The 17,411-nt window shown below is 44.4% G+C and overlaps 2 protein-coding genes across 6 annotated transcripts in view; one reads left to right on the forward strand and one right to left on the reverse strand.

Annotated features, from left to right (window-relative positions):
* Positions 1 to 1,132, reverse strand: part of PIAS2 (protein inhibitor of activated STAT 2) — a 78,050-nt gene extending 76,918 nt beyond the window's left edge. For 4 of the 5 annotated variants that reach the window (XM_079785088.1, XM_079785084.1, XM_079785085.1 and 1 more), the window contains exon 1: positions 320 to 513. In XM_079785088.1, coding sequence (XP_079641214.1) covers positions 320 to 343 — 24 coding nt within the window. In that variant the 5' untranslated portion in view covers positions 344 to 513. Of the gene's footprint in view, positions 1 to 319; positions 514 to 804 lie in introns of those variants that run through there. The other variant, XM_079785087.1, reaches the window with a different exon arrangement.
* Positions 1,133 to 6,724: 5,592 nt separating this feature from the next.
* The window catches only part of KATNAL2 (katanin catalytic subunit A1 like 2), a gene marked incomplete at its 5' end in the record, with an annotated part of 133,824 nt that continues 123,137 nt past the window's right edge, over positions 6,725 to 17,411 (forward strand). The window contains one exon of the mRNA XM_079783960.1: positions 6,725 to 6,775. Within this exon, the coding sequence (XP_079640086.1) occupies positions 6,725 to 6,775 (51 nt within the window). The remainder of the gene's footprint in view (positions 6,776 to 17,411) is intronic.

Here is a 17,411-nt window from a genome sequence, read left to right on the forward strand (position 1 = left end):
TAACAGGGAGGTCGCATCCTCCTTCAAGAGGACGCCCGGCCCCCGCGTCAGGTGTGAGGAGCCCGGGAGGGACCGGCGGGCCGCTCGCCCTGGGCCCCAGGCCCCCCCCCCCGCCCCGCGCGGCCCGGCGCCCTCCGCCGCCTCGCTCCCCTCCCACCCCCACCTCGGCGCCCCCCTCAGAGGTGGGCCGGGACGCCGGGCCCCGCAAACCCGTCCCCGCACAGCAAAGAAGGTGGCGGCCAGCGACGTAGCTTCTTCCCCCCGCCTCCTCTCCCCTCCCCCGCGGCCTCCGCTCTCCATTCCCGCGCCCCCCGCTTACCCTCAACTCCTCGAAATCCGCCATTTTATACCACCCGCGGGTGCCGCGGTCGCCACAGCACCCCCTCCCGCTGCCGCCAACGACGCCGCCGCCACCAGGGCCGCCACCGCCGCCTCCAGCAACATCCTGCACTGGGCGCCGCCGAAGACGCCGCGGCCGCTACCGCCGCCACCGCCGCCAGGCCCGTCACGTGACAGACACCGAAGCCCCGCCCCCGGCGCGCGCGGCCCCGCCCCCCCGGCGACCCCTCGCGCCCAGCCCGCCACTTTCCCTCCGCGTCTTCCGGCCGCGCTCCCCTGCGCCGCGTTAGCCTCGCACCGCTCCCGCCCTCCCTCGGTCTGGCCTGCCCGCCGCCCGCACACCTTCCGGTCCCGGCCCTGTCGCCTTACTCTTCTCTGCTCCGCGCTGCGCCCCCCTCCCCCCCCGCTTTCCCGCACGGAGGAACGCCAGACCCCCCCGGAAGCGCCGTCGGACCTCAGCGTTACCTGCGGAGCCGGAGCAGGGCCTGGCCCCGGGGAGGGGCAGGCAGGAAGAGCCGGCCCGGAGTCCCGGCTGGAACATTTCGGGGGTAGTGGCTGTGGACGGAGGAAGCAGCTGCAAACAAAACCATCCCCCGGAGTAGTTGTGTCGGAACGATATAAACATGGGTGTTGGGTTAGCTATTGTTCCGATCTGACGACGCGGGGTTGGTGGGACCTCTGGAAGGCTAGATATCCTTGTCGATTTAAGAAACGTCCCAACCTGTAAGAATTGTTATGAGTTTTATTGGAGCCAAACTGAGGATAATTGCCGGGAAGCAAAAATCTCAACGGATCGTGCTTATGCCCCGGGAGAAGGGCAGTTTTGCTCCTTATTTTATACACTAGAATCAAAGGAGAAGACGTAAGGAGGTTACATGAAATCCATTGGTGATAGACTAGGGAGGCGGGAGAAAGCCAAGCGGGGAAATCTCTGGGATTGGATAAAAAGTAAAAGGACTACACACATACTTCTTTTACATTGGTAGGGATCGGATAATTAACAGCTAATTAGCACGATAGCAATAACAAGGGGTTCTGTGGTCCCCTGCTCTTGTGGGAGATTGTGCCCTGAGAGGTCTGGGAAAAGGAAATAACCCTGACATTCCAAAGGTAAATTAATCAGATGCAAAAAGGCAATAGACAGGCTCCGTTAAGGTAAAGATTGGCCTTTGTCAAGGAGACACCAACCTAGGACAATACATGACTCGCTTTCAGTTAGGAATTTTAATTTCAGACCATCCTATGTGGTTACTTTAGGTCTCTGAATTTGTAAATCCCCTCCCCCCACCCCCATGACATGCCTCCCCTGAGTTTATCAGGTTTAGTATATGGCCCCTTTTTTGTCCACACTTCCTTCTTTTGGTCATAAATCAATCCAAAGGATGCATTGATGACCAACCTTTTGGTTGGATAATGTGCTAGGAAGGCTCATTCCTAGGAAAATTTAGTGTCAGCGCTTGTTTTGCTGAACAATGGGCCATTGGGGATGAGGTAAGACCCAACCTTGGATGAAGTCAACGCCAAATTTTCTCAAAAGTGAAAAGTATCTAGTATAACATTTATTTATAGTTTCAGAGCACACCATTCAACTCCAGTTTTCACAATCTGACCATGAGATGGATCCCCATGTACTATGGCCCATCTATTTCCCATTGGAAGCTCTCAAGTGCCATTCATTATTAATTTTATTCTTGCTGGTTGTGCAATTGAGAACTGTAACCTTAAGGTTTATTCGGGGACAAGGCTATAAGAACACAATGCCCCATAGAGTGAATTCTGAGTATTTTTTTAGTCATAAGCTCTTTGTTTTATTGATTACTCTCTTCGAATAAATATTAATTCATCAGTCCTATCTCTTTTTCTCTACTAACCCCGCCCCCTCGTTCCAGAGTAAACCCTCTGGAATTCTGTATTCACAACCTCACTTAAATGTCACACCATCTTCAGCAGACCTGTTCTAGACATGCAAGAATGAGGGGGGAGTTTTCAAAAATGACAAGAAATGTACTTGCCTAGTTGCAAACCCTGTGACAGTCAACTGTAAGTCATCTTTAAATATATATTGTTAAAACTCCCCTTTTTTATGTTACTAAAAATGTATCTTGTAATTCTTTAAAAACTGTCAACTCTGTCAATGGAAAGAGAAAAAGCTTTCATCATCTAGACATCCTGTGTTGGTATAAATCTCTCTCTGTCAACAATTGTTGATATGGAAGAATGAAGAGCCTTTATGGGAGCTTACCCAAAAGTAAGTGAAATCTGGTTTTTTTCCCCATCTCTGCTCAGTGTCATTTTCTAATATACCTGAAATGGTACCAAAATATGTGCCCTGTCTTCCTTACTTCATCTCAACAGCAGCCCTCTTGCTGCCCTTCCTACAGCCACGCATAGCAGTTCAGAGCCCCTCTGAAAGGAAGGAAAGATAGACAGCAAGGAAAGTCCCCCAGGCCAGGATTGGCATCTTTACTGCTCTACAACTTTAGGAAAGGTGTTGGACCATTCAGGCCTTGTCTCCTCATCTGTAAAATGGAAACAGTAAGACACTCCCATAGTGTTGCAAAGGAAAGACTATCTCAGTCAAGTTTCCTTGATTAAGAGATTGTTTGCTTTTTGTATTTCTGGGAGAATGAATAATCAACAAAACAAACCTGTCCATATTAGTTTTAAAAATGAAGGGAGTGGGTTTTACCAGAAGGATAGCTGGTAACTGTCATCGTTAAACCAAGGAACATTGAACAACAAGGTTCAGAAAGCACAGATAGCAGTGCAGCTTCAAGGACCTCTGCAGCTGTTCCCTTCACTCAAAAATGTCCTGCCATTAGCATGACTCATCTTCAAACGTCCTTAGCCTGCATGTCTCTTAGCACAAATTTTCAAGAAAAAGAATGATTGCTTTCCCCTGGCTAACAGGCTTTTCTCAGCCAGCATGCCATCCAGATCCAACCAGTTATGGCTAGGCGGAGCCTCCCATGACACATAGGTCTGCAGGGCCTAGGAGGATTGCAAGGCTGACACCCCCCAAAAGTATGTGCTTAGAAATGCTTAGACATAATGAGCACTTAGTGTGTCTTAGCTATTGTTACTGTTGATAGAGTACTGTGTAATTTCCAACCTCCATACATTTTGTTACCATTATGTTTTACCACTGAAATGTTATTCTTCCCCTTTTTGAATGAAAATGAAATCATTCACTTATTCACTGATCCAGAAAATATTTATTTCATACTTAATATGAGTCAAACAATGTTCTTGGCAATAGGGATATAGTAGAAAACAAAATTTCTGCCTTGATGAAACTTATATTCTAGTAAGGGCTGGGGACTGCAGGAATAATTACCCATACACCTGAATTAATATAAATTGGGGTAGTAAGAAGTTCCAAAAGGAAAACAAATCAGTTCGAGGAGATAAATAATGATGGTGGGGGGGAAATAAGGGCTAAATTGCACAATAAAACAGGGCCTGTGGACTGTGATAAGAAGTTTGATTTTTTATTTTTAGAGTGATGTAAACCCATTGAAAGGTATTGAGAAGGGGGACGATGAGATCAGACTTATATTAATAACGTATCATTCTGACTGTTATATGGAGAATGGTGGTAGTGGAACAAGATGGAAAGCGAGGAAATGAAACCAGGGACTGCTGCAGTCAGCCAGGATGATGATGGCAGCAGCAGTGAAGCAGTGAAGAATGTATTGTGTGTTTTATTATTAAACCTTTCAAGTGTACAAATATAGAGATTAATAAATTGGTATGTCCAACTTCCAATTCTATCTTAATATTTTGCCATATTTACTTCAGATTTTTTTTAAAGAAAGAAAACTTTATAAATGTAATGAAATCCTCGAGAATGGCCCACAGATTACATTTCTTTCTTCTCAGAGGTGCCCCTGTCCTGGTTTTGATATTTATCATTCACATGTGTTTTTGCATTTCTATCACGCACACACACACACACACACACACACACACACACTCCATATATGTAATATTTTAAAATATTACATATAAGGATTATATGTGTATGTATCCTATCTAATAAAAGAGTAATATGCAAATTGACCATCACTCCAAGACACAAGATGGCTGCCCCCATGTGGACACAAGATGGCCACCACAAGATGGCAGCAGAGGAGGGCAGTTGGGGATGACCAGGCCAGCAGAGAAGGGCAGTTGGGGCAGACCAGGCCTGCAGGGGAGGGCAGTTGGTTGGGGGGACCCAGGCCTGCAGGGGAGAGCAGTTGGGGGGGGGGGGCAGGCTTGCAGGGGAGGGCAGTTAAGGGTGACCGGGCCAACAGGGGAGGGCAGTTGGGGGCAACCAGGCCTGCAGGGGAGGACAGTTAAGGGCGACCAGACTGGCAGGGGAGGGCAGTTGGGGGTGACCAGGCCGGCAGGCGTGGACAGTTAGGGGGACCAGGCTGGCAGGGGAGGGCAGTTAGGGGTGACCAGGCCAGCAGGCGCGGGCAGTTAGAGGCAATCGAACCGGCAGAGGAGCAGTTAAGCGTCAATGAGGAGGGCAGGGGAGTGGCTAGGGGGTGATCAGGCTGGCAGGCAGAAGCGGTTAGGGGCAATCAGGCCAGCAGGGAGGGCTGTTATGGGCAACCAGGCCAGCAGGCAGAGGCAGTTGAGCGGTTTGGAGCCAGCAGTCCTGGATTGTGAGAGGGATGTCCCAGTGGGATCGGGCCTAAACGGGCGGTTGGACATCCCTCAGGGGATCCCTGATTGGAGAGAGTGCAGGCTGGGCTGAGGGACAACACCCCCCCCCCTCCCATGCATGAATTTTGTGCACTAAGCCTCTAGTTGCTTTATATATTGAGGCACTCCTATGTTGGGTGTGTAGATATTTATGATTATATTGCTTTTGTTTTTTCATCAAACCTCTTGACACTAGAAAAAATGTTGGCTTTAATTAAAACTAATTTTAAAACAGGGTAAGATGATATTGCAGGGCATATGAGGGGTGTGAATACTCTGGGTCTGGGCCACCACACAGGATTTTGTAGGCAGTAGTGTGATAAGTTCTCTGTTCTAGAAAACTAACTTTAGAGTAACTCAGTGGTCAGGTGATCTCCAAAGATCTCAGAGTCTTTTCCGTAGTCTTAGTTCCTGTCCTATTATTTCTGATCTAGACTACTTCCATAGCCTCCTTTCTGACCTCCCAGCTCCTGGCAGTCACCCTTTCAAAATCACCTTAATTTCTGAACAATATTTTCACTGGATATAGAATTCTAAGTTGAGAGTTTTTGTTTTCTTTCAAACTTTAAAGATGTATTTCTATAACCATTTGGACTGTTAAGTTGTTTCTGTGTCTTGGCTATTATAAATAATGCTGCTATGAATATGGGATGCAGAAATCTCTTCAAAATATAATGATTTCACTTCCTTCTGATATATATATATATATATATATATATATATATATATATATATATATAATCTTATGATAGTTCCATTTTTAATTTTTTTGAGAAACTTCCACAGTGGCTGAACCAATTTACGGTACATCCTCACTAATAGTGCAGAAGGGTTCCTTTTCTGCACATTCTTGTCAACACTTGCTTTCTCTTGTCTTTTTGGTAATATCCATTCTAAAAGGTGTGGAATGAAATCTCATTGTGGCTGTCATTTGCGTTTCCCTGATGATTAGTGATATGGAATACTTTTTCATGTACTTGTTGGCCATTTCTATGTGTATTCAAGTCCTCTGCCCATTTTTAAATCAGATTTAAAATATGAGACAGCAGATTTTTTTTTCAGCCTAAATGGACCACGTGCAAGGAATTGCAAAATAAAGCAGGAACTTTTAAACCTTGGTCTTAATGGGGAGGGAAAGGGGGCCCAGAGAAGAAGAGATGTCTTAAGTACAGTCTTGAGAACACAGGCAGTGGATCACAAAAGCCTGAACAACCGCCAAAATCAAGGACAAATTCTGTGGTACATCAACTTGAGTTAACTTGCATTTTATTTTATTATTTTATTTTTAAATTTCTTTATTGATTAAGGTATCACATATTTGTCCTCTTAACTTGCATTTTAGAGACAGAATGAAGAGACCCAAAACAATTGCGCGCGCAAACACACACACACACACACACACACACACACACACACACACACGCCCCAAGCCCTGTCAATCATCCCCTCTCGATCTCTTGATTGGTCAGGGCCATGCAAATACTCCGAATTAGACATGTTAATTTTAACATTGATTGGCATGATAAAGAAGCCGTCTCTGCCCTGTGATTGGCTGACCTGTCTAGGCTCTGGCCAATCCTGTAAGGGGCAGGCGGGTTAAGCGTCAGATTTCTCCGAGCTGTCTTGCTTGGATTTACTTACCCGTTGATCAGCAAGTGGCTCCTTCTCTTCGGGCCTAACACTGTGTCTGATGGAGCTTTCTTACCAGACCATAAAAGTCACGCATCAGGCACGGGAAGCGGTAAGGAAAGCAAATACAAAAAAAAGAACTGTACCAGGAACTCCTCTCCCCTTGTTGCTGCAGGCCGATGTGTGTGTCGCCGGTTGCTATGGTGACCGAGTGGCGGGGCGGGAAGAGGGCCTCTAGGTCCTATTGGTAAAGTCCTGGGGGCTGGGCTTGAGGTTAACTCCTGATGCGGATAGGATGGGTCTGGGACCGAGGCGGGTTTGAGAGTGTCAGAGGGTTTGATGAAAGGGAAGGCAGGGTCGATGAGTGACTGAAGAAACGGGGTGTCGAGGGGGGAGGTATTGCTTAGAGAATCTGAGTTTTGAGAGGTGAGTAGGTTTGGGGAGTGGTCAAAATGAAGACTGTTGAAAGGCAGGGCAGCGTGACTTGAGAGTTGGGATACTGGATTCCTGTTCTGATTCGCCACTACAAGGCCCAGGGACTTGAGGAATTTCCCTTTCAGGCTTCATTCAGGTCCCCCATTTGAAAGTAAGGAAATTGGACTGTACTCCTTTTCACACGAAGATTACATAAACTTTGCAATGTGTGCAGTGGTTTCCCGTTGTCTGTATCATCTGCTAACCAGCCAGCAATACTTTTTACAACAAGGAACACGAATTGAGGACATACTCTATGCCAGGCACTGACTGGGGAAGTGAAAACAATGCATGGGGTGTAGGCGGAGGATAAATGAAATTTAAGTAAAAAAATATACTGCTATCTTGGCCCCACCTCCAGAGATGTTGATTTACTGGTTTGGAATGGAGGCTGTGCATTGATATATTTTTTTAAAAACTCAGCACGTCAGCAGGTAATTACAGTGTGTAGCCCAAGTTATGAAACACTGCTGTAATACCTCTTACCTTAAAAAACAACAACCCTAATAATACAAAAAATATATAACTTTCTGCTTGACCTCACATTGCCTCCCCACCCCTCTACTCCCCTAATAATAACAACCTCTCTTTCTCTCTCACTGCGGGAAAGGGTTTCTGTGGCTGCTTCCTCATTTTTGAATTGTGCTTAAGCCCATTCCAATCTGAGCCCGAACCACCTGCATCAGAACCTTTTAGGCTGGCTTTTAGTAAAGCAGATTCCTGAACCTCACCGAGACTTACTGAATCGGAAATACTCTGGGATGGGAGTCATTCTTAGCGGTTTCTTCCTCTTAGTCCCGCCCCTCTGTCCTCTACATAAAGAAGAAATCAGCAAATTTTATTGATTCTACTTCTATAATGAGTGTCTTTTTGTGGTTGTTGTTGTTAATCCTCACTTAAGGATAGTTTTTCTATGAGTTTTAGAGAGAGTGGAAGGTAAGGGAGGAAGGAGGAAAGAGAGAGAAACATCCATGTGGGAGAGACATATCAATTGGTTGCCTCCTGCACGCGCCCTGACCAGGGTCAGGGAGCCAGCCTGCAATCGAGGTACGTGCCCTTGACCAGAATCGAAACCCGGACTCTTCAGTCTGAGGACCAACGCTCTATCCAAACCAGCTAGGGCTAATCTACTCACTTTTATGGAAAACAGAACATTTGGTTTTCTTCTTCCTCTTTCCCCTTATTCTCCCATCAGCTCACACTTACCTTTTCCCATTCTCCCAAAATCGTTCTGTCACAATTTGGGGTTAAATAAAGATTCAGTATTTATAGTAATCCGAATATATAAATATTATTCAGAGCTGAGCCATATGGTACACTATGGTTATATTTTATTTAACTTTTGGTGCAGGATTCAGTCATATCTTAACTAGAGCCTTATTCTTTGGCTTAGTTTTCTATACACAGTTCTGATGCCACTTCCTTCCTACACTTTCGGAAAGAACTGTAAAACTCCTCTCTTATGGTGAAGCTCACCAGACGTTTTTCAGTTCCACTATTTTTTTCTTATAGACATCCTTTCTGGCCTTGCCCTATGTATCTCTTCTCTCTGGCTGTTCCTGAATCATATTTTATAACGGACCTGTGTCCTAGTAGGTAAACAAAACAAGACATGGCACTGGTGTTTTGAGATATCCATAAATGGGAGCGTCAGTACTGTCAATTATCCTTAGGAAATGCCTCTTCTCCTGGTTTTCATGCTAGTCCCCTCTTGGCCTCCCTGATGAGCTTCTCTTTCTCTGCCCCTTAAAGTCTTGTTCTTCTGTGTGTGTTTCTGGTTTAGAAAATAAATCTATTTATCCATTTGTTGCACAAATATGCACTGAGTGTTGATGTGCCAGGCATCGATTTGGGGTCATGGAATCCATCAGAGAACAAGTCAGGTGAAGAAGTCCCTGCCTCAGGGAACTTCCCTTCTAGGAGGAGAAACATACAGCAGACAAATGAATGCATGCTATAATCGGGAAGTAGTTTGCGTTCTGAAGAAAAATAAAGCGAGGTAAGCCCTAGCCAGTTTGGCTCAGTGGGTAGAGCATTGGCCCGCGGACTGAAGGGTCTTGAGTTCGATTATGGTCAAGGGCCCTGGCCCATTTCAATGGGAAAATATCCTCAGGTGAGGATTAACAAAAACAAAAACAAAATAAATAAATACAGCCCGTTGAAAGAATAAACGGTGATGTGGTGGGAGTGGGACTGTTTCATACAGGATGGAGAGGCAGACTTAAAAGTATGTATGAGCCCTCGTCGGTTTGGCTCAGTGGCTAGAGCATCAGACGGCAGACTGGAGGGTCCCAGGTTCAATATACTAACCCTCTCCTTTCCTCTCTGAAACCAATAAAAAAAAACACAATCAAATAAACAAATAAATGAAAATAAAAAGTTTGCACGAGACCTGAAGGAGAAAGGAGCATAGCAGGAGCCTTGGGTCTAGTACCCACCTGGAAGTTTGGAGATTAGCAACTGAAGCCTCCAATAAGGTACTTGGCTTTGGATATAGTACTAACAGGGCTTCTTCTAGAAATAAAGCCGACACTGCCCAAAAGGTAAAAACTGATAAAGAAGGAACTAGGTCTATTTTTCAACAATCGGAAAGTAGCCTCGTAAAAACGAGGCCTCGAAAAATTGAGTCAAAACTCACAATTGTTCCTCTCCACGGAAATCTTTAGTAAAAGGCGAAAGATTTATGCGATCTGAAGAGAAACCAGAGTATACCTGCTGGCCTCCGCCCGGATGCCTCAGACCACGCTCACCCTCAGCTCGGTTATGGTTGCCGCTTGCCCGCGGGTCCGCGCTCCGCCGGGCGCTCGGAGAGACCCTGCCTTTGTCGCGGGCGGTGCGCCCAGCGGCGGTGGGAAGTTCCCGCGGGTCTGGAGCTCCCGCGTGGGAACCGGCTTCGTGGTGCACGATGGGTATGCAAATCGCAGACCGCTCGGGGCTGGGCCGCGACACCAGCTGCTTCCGCGGGGCGGCGCTGTGGGACCCGGGGCGGCCGCTCTTCCTCTCGTCCCGGCGGGTCCACCCGAAAACGCGCGCCCGGTTGGCCCGGAGAGAAAGCGCGTTTCCCGCCGGTGCCGGGTCCCTAGTCCCTTCCGGGGCTGGGATTAAGGAAATCCCAGTCGTGGAGGTTCAGCCCTCTCATTCCATCCACGCAGGGACCCCGCCGTCCTAGGGCCAAGAGCGGAGACTGTCCCGCACAGAACAGTCTCACGGGCAGCGGGTGCACGGACGAAGCGCATCCCCGCCGCCCTCCCTCCCCAGGAGGTGGCATCCCGTGTACCTGCAGGAGGGTTCGGTCAGGGGAGGGGGACGGTCCTTTAGCGGAGGGAATGGCGTGCCGCGTCTTGCTCTTGAGGATCTGCATCTATCTGCCTTTCTTGGTGAGCCTGCCTCCCAAACTCGACGAAGTGCCCATCCCCGGAAAGTATAAAGGAATTGTTCCTTGTGGGTTCCGTCCCTCCATCCAAGTAGGCTCTGGGCAAGTTTCTTTTCTGACTAGTAAACGGCATCTTGCTTCTGTAGCTTTCTCCGTCTTTAATGTGCACACTAAACCCTGGGGTGTTTTGAAAATCCAGATTCTGATCCGCTAGTTCTGGGGTGGGGCGTCTCTCCTAAGCTCCCTTGTCACACCGATGCTACCGCTGATCTTCGGGTGCAAAGATCTGGGAATGGAAAATGTTCTCCTCTTCCACCTTAAATTTTTAATGTTTAATTAAAATAAGACTATATTAAATCCGAAACACCTCTGCCACTTTATTCTTTTCCAACCTGCATGTAAGATCCTCTAGAATGTGCTAAGGGCAAAGAAGCTCCGCGGAACAATTGCTTCGGTATTTTTAATTTGACCACACAACTAAAACAACAAACAAACAAACAAACAAACAGTAATTGATATGAGTGCGTAAGAATGATTTTGGAAAAGCCATAATTGATCCACGCATTCATGTGTACTCAAATAATCCTGAAACAAAGTTACTTTCATTTATTCTCATGTGTCATTGTGTGTATTTTTCAAAAGTTGTGACTGCTTATGTGAGACTTTTATATTTAAAAATGTCTATTATAAGCATTAGCTAATTAATTAAGTGGTTGACTAGGTTTTGAAATGAGGGTTTTTAAATGTCTTAGCTTTTATTAATTGCATGGTCTCCTAAAAAACAACAACAGAGTAATTGAAAACTTAATTACATCAATGTTTTTCTTCAAAGAACTAAGGCTTATTAAACTTTAAATGTTCAAACATTTAAGCATCTATTGAAATACCAATAGCTATAAACAATGTGCAGTTCCAAACACTAATTAAACAAACTCTAAATCACCATAAAGCTAAGTTGGATTTTAAGTAACTCATGTTTTAAGTGCTCTGCTCTTACATAAGAACGATTAACCACTTCAGTACTGGCCAGGTGCAGTCTTGTGGGCCTCTTTTAAAACGCTGTGGCTGCTGTTGAACCACATTCTTCCTGTATCTGGGCCAAGAAAGGCAGACTGATCAGACAACCAGGGACACTGCTAATGTCACATTGCTACTCTTGCAGACTTGTTCTTTTTTTTTTTTTTAAACTACTAACTGAAACATGAGAATATGTACATATGAATTTGTATATTTGGTGTTTTTGATTAAAAACATCTCTCTTTTGCCCAGCTGGTGTGGCTCAGTGGTTGAGCGTCGACCTATGAACCAGGAAGTCACAGTTCCATTCCCCAGTCAGGGCACATGCCTGGGTTTTGGTCTCCATCCCCAGTAGTGGGCTGCGTGCAGGAGGCAGCTAAGCAATGATTCTCTCTCATCATTGATGTTTCTTTCTTTTTTTTTTTTTAAAAAAATATATATTTTATTGATTTTTTACAGAGAGGAAGAGAGAGGGATAGAGAGTTAGAAACATCGATGAGAGAGAAACATCAGCTGCCTCTTGCACACCCCCTACTGGGGATGTGCCTGCAACCAAGGTACATGCCCTTGATGGGAATCGAACCTGGGACCCTTGAGTCCGCAGGCCAACACTCTATCCACTGAGCCAAATTGGTTTCGGCTCATCATTGATGTTTCTATCTCTCTCTCCCTCTCCCTTCCTCCCTGAAGTCAATAAAAATATACGTATATATTTAAAAACAAACATTCTCTCCTCCTTTTGTAAAAATGGCATCAGGCTCTATTTTTAAATACAAAAAAAAAGGTATATATCTCACTACCCAGATAATTCTTGAAAACGTTTTAAAAAACCGAGATAGCCTTCTGCTTTCAAATGTGATAGAGTGGCTGGTACCTGACTAGTGTTCCTGCTCTATGCAGCTGGAAAACTGAACTAAGTATATGAATAATCTGTTTTCAGACATTGGACAATGTGACCATGGGAGAAGGCCTTCTGCCCCGTAGCAGTTAATGGGTTCCGCCACATGAGGGCGATCATAGCAGAGCACAGCAGATGAGAGGGAGAGTAGAGTTCGGGAAGACTCAGGTGGTTAGAATTGGAAGGGAAGAGGAACAGAGAGAAGGGAGCTGTTGCAAACAAATTGCTTCACAATTCGGAGTTTTAGGCTGAATACTAAGCTGTGCACATATACAGTGAAAATGAAGGAAGCTTGAGGAAAGCCCAATTACTATAGGCTCAACAACTACTGGTGCTCATATAACATGGAAAGGCATTTGAATTCTAAACAACCTGAGTGGAAAAATCTTGTGGGGCAGCATTTAGAGATTTGGGCAAGGCTATGCATTAAGAGTATGCAGAACTAGCCCTAGAATAAAGATTACTTTACATGTAGCTTTCCTAATAAAACTTAAAAATAAGCCTTGAAAGGGTCAGACTTAGCTGCAAATAACTAAACTACATGCCAAAACAAAATCAACACACTTAAAAAGAAGATAATAAAATCCAGACTTTCACAAAGACTGGTATTCAATAAATAATTTACTAACAGTCATAAGAAACAGAAAAATGTGACAAAACCAGCACCCAAATCAGTCAATATATTCAAGTTCATTTCATAGGACTATTTATATTTTAAAATTTATTTTGGTGTCAGTTTGGTATGTTGTGTTTTCTTGGAATTTGTCCATTTCATATAAACTTTCAATTATATTGGTGTAATTGTTCATAATACCTCATTATTTTTGTACAAATATATACAGGATCTGTAACCATCTTCCATTTTTATGCTTGACATTGGTTATTTGTGCCTTCTCTCTTTATTTTCCTCATCAGTCTTGCCAGTGGTTTATAAATTTTGTAAATCTTTTCAAAGAAGCAACATTTGCTTTGTTAATCCTGTCTATGGGAAATTTGATTTCTATTTCACTTTTACATTCTTAAAATTATTTTTTTCCTTCCTCCTACTTTCCTTGGGTTTATTTTATTATTCTTTTTCTAATTTCTTAAGATGGTTGCTTTTCTCATTAATGTTTTAACCTTTTTTCTCTTCTAACAACTTCAGCAAAGGATTTAAACTTCCCTTCAATTATTTTAGAGGGAAATAATTTGCCTGCTTCCCACATTTTAATTTGTAGCATTTAAATTTTAAAATGTTTCCTTCAGGCCGAAACCGGTTTGGCTCAGTGGATAGAGCGTCGGCCTGCAGACTCAAGATCCCAGGTTTGATTCCGGTCAAGGGCATGTACCTTGGTTGCAAGCACATCCCCAGTAGGGGGTGTGCAAGATGTTTCTCTCTCATTGATGTTTCTAACTCTCTATCCCTCTCTCTTCCTGTCTGTAAAAAAATCAATAAAATATATATTAAAAAAAATAAATAAAATGTTTCCTTCAATTCCAAATATTTTCTAATTTCTGTTAGGATTTTTCTCTTACCCATAAGTATTTAGAAGTGTATTACTTACATAAAGGAAGTCTATTGTTATCTTTTTGACACTGTTTTCTAGTTGAATATCATAGCCCAGCTGCTGTGACTGAGTGGTTGAGCATCTATTAACCAGGAGGTCATGGTCTGATTCCATTGGATTCCCAGTCAGGGCTCATGCCTGGGTTTCAGGCCTCCTCCCCAGTAGGGGGTGAGCAGGAGGCAGCCAATCAATGATTCTCATCAGTGATGTTTCTTCCTTTATCCTTCTCCCTTCCTTTCTGAAATCAATAAAAATATATTTAAAATAATTTCATTGTACTCATACAGTAATATTCTAAGTGACTTCAAACCATTGACATTTGTTAAAAATTGTTTTATGGCTCAATGAATGGTTAAGTTTTTAAATTGTGTTGTTCAAATCTTTTATATCTCACAGATTTTTTTCTTGTTCTATCAATAACTGAGGAAGTCATATTAAAATCTCTCACTGTGATTGTATTATTTTTGCCAATTTCTCCTTTTGCTTCTGTCAATTTTTGCTTTGTTTATTGTGATGCATGTTATTAGGTACATAGAAATTTAGGACTGCTATCATCAATTAATTTGTGTGTTTGATGTGAGATGGGGTTAAGCTTCATTCTGGGGGAATCTAGTTGCTAAAGCATCTTTTTATTTTTATTTTGTTAATCCTCACTTAAATATATTTTTCCATTAATGTCTAGAATGATTAGAGGGGGAGAGACATAGAAAAGCATCAATGTGAGAGAAATATATTGAATGGTTGCCTCCCACATACACCCCAACTAGAGCTAGAGATGTAGCTGGCAACCAAGGTAACTAACCCATCACCAAATAGAACCTGGGATCCATCACTCTGTAGGGCCAACACTCTATCAACTGAGTCAAATTGGCTAGGGCTCTAGCATCTTATTAAAAACTAGAAGCCCAGTGCATGATTCAATCTTGCACGTGTAAGCTGTCTGTCCGCTGGTCGGCAGCTCCGAAGTCCCTGGGCCCCTAGGGCGAGGCGGGGCGGGGGTGTGGTCCTCCTGCAGCCGGAGCCCAGGCCAGGGTCTTGCCTTTGCCTCCCGCCCAGGAAGGCTGGGGCCGCCGCCACGTGCTCCTGCGGCCCAACTGCCGCCAGACCCCTACCCGGGGATCCGCGCCGCCCGCCCACCGCCCACAGCCTCCAAACCTCCAAAGGCCGGCTTGGCTCGCTGCCCCAGAGGCCTGTCTGTGCCCCAGCACAGCCAGGGCGCAGATGCTGAGCTCGCGTCGCTGCTGGCAACGCGAGCTCACCCAATAACCACCCAAGCCACCCCGAGTCCCGCCCCCTGTGTCACCCGCTGGCCCAATCATGGGCGTAGGGGAGTGATGGTAATTTAAATATTACCTTTTTATTATGTAAGATTTGACGTACATAGCCAACTTTGTAAAAGAAATCAAATTACCATATATTCCTGGGCCTATTTCTGAATTCTCTATTCTGTTCCATGGATATATTTGTCTGTCTACATGCCAACATCAAACTACCTTAATTACTGTGGCTTTACGTGAAGCCTTGAAAACTGATAGCGTAAATCCTCTGATTTAGCTGTATTTCAATACTATCTTGGTTATTGTAATTTTTCAACATAAAATTTGTACTCAGATATTCACTTTATTTAAAAAGTCCCGTTGAGCTTTTCATACGATCCCATGGAATGTATAGGTCAATTTGTAGGAGAATTAACATCTTAACAATATTGATTTTCCCAATCGTAAACGTTGTATCTTCTTTAATTTCGCTTAGCTATATTTCTGTCATTTTCAGCAGAGCAGTTGTATGAGCTTGCTGGGGCTGCTGTAACAAAATACTTGATGGAGTGGATTAAACAAAAGAAATTTATTTAATCACAGTTCTGAAAGCTAGAAGTCCAAGCTCCAGGTGTCAGTAGGTTTGGTTTCTGCTAAGGCTTCTCTCCTTGGCTTGCAAATAGCCGCCTTCTTGTTGTGTTGTCCATCATACGTTGGGGAAGGGGACACAATGCAGACCACCAAAAAGCCTTAGGCCAGTTTTGTTAAACATGTTCCAAATACATGCTATTGGAATGGTTTTGGTTAAAATAGTTCTTTTAAAGTCTGTGTTTGAGAGTTCCAATATCTGATGTTTGATGGTTATTATTACTGATGTTTCTCATTGTGTTGTTCTTGTTTTTGACTGTTCGGGGCAGTGTAGTTGATCATTTGTTTCTAGACCTAATTGGAGATGAAGGGCGATGCTACCTTCCTGTAGAGGGGATTTGGGTGTGTCTCTGCCCTGTGCCTGCAGGGGGCTGCATCTCAATCCAACTTCAGAAAGAGATGTTTGTTGTTGTTTTTTCCTTCTCTGGGCCACACAGAGAATGGAAAGCTGAGCAGGCCAGCTTCTCTTCTGTGTTTATCCCTAGGACTGAGATCTTCACAGATTTTACCTATGGTCCCCTACAGGCTTCCCTTCCTTGCTGGGTCCTGGGCTCCAATATTTGTACCTGTACCTCCTTGCCCTTTGTTTTTTCTTTATTTCTTTTTATGTTAATCCTCCCCCGAAGATATTTTATCCCCATTGATTTTTAGAAAGAGTGGAAGGGAGAGAGGGTGGGTGAAATGCTCGCGCTCCAAAAAAAAGATAGATATACATAGAGAGAGATTGATTGGCGACTGCCTCCCGCATTTGTCCTGCCCCTACTGGGCTCAGGTTTGAACCTGTAACCCAGGTACATGCCTTTGATGGGAAACAAACCTGTGACCCTTGGGTGTGTGGGCTTATTCTGCAAACACTGAGCACACTGGCCAGGGTGAGGTTGTCAGATGCACACTACTCAGCATCTTAGCCCCAGAGAAGCAGGCAAATGTCCTTGAGGAAAAGTGGCTTCAAATGGCACAATCAAGTGTGTGCAGTAATAAACACACACACACAACACACTAACACGCATGCGCGTGCACACACACACACACACACACACACACCCGGTTATATCTGGAGGATAAAAATCCTATCATTGAAATTGCTTTATCAAAGAGCTTGTATTTGTGTATATTTGACGTATGTGCATCCACTCTTGAACCATCGTACCTATCCATGTCTTCTTCCAGAGCCTTCCGGATGCCAGTATAGAAACGCATATGCACTCATACTGTGCATGCGGGAGGCAGGGGCTGTGTTCCACGGATTCCCAGGCACAACACTTAGAAACTCTAGGAGTCATTTACTTAATATCATTTATTGAGTTGAGCAGTCTGTGTTTCCCTCCTTGCAGAGGGTTTAAAAGATACACCGAATCTCGGACTTGATCAGATCTAAGAATTCCTGACAGTGATGACTGAGCATTATTCTTAATAGTATACCATGCAGTTCACATGATGCACGATTAGTTACAGACTCAGAAATCCATTGTAAGCAATTGCTAGGTAACAAACACAGTAAATCAAAGAAGTCCACCACATTGCCACCACGCAGA

Source organism: Cnephaeus nilssonii (assembly GCF_951640355.1).
Source record: "Cnephaeus nilssonii genome assembly, chromosome: 11".
In the NCBI taxonomy this organism is placed as follows: domain Eukaryota; kingdom Metazoa; phylum Chordata; class Mammalia; order Chiroptera; family Vespertilionidae; genus Cnephaeus; species Cnephaeus nilssonii.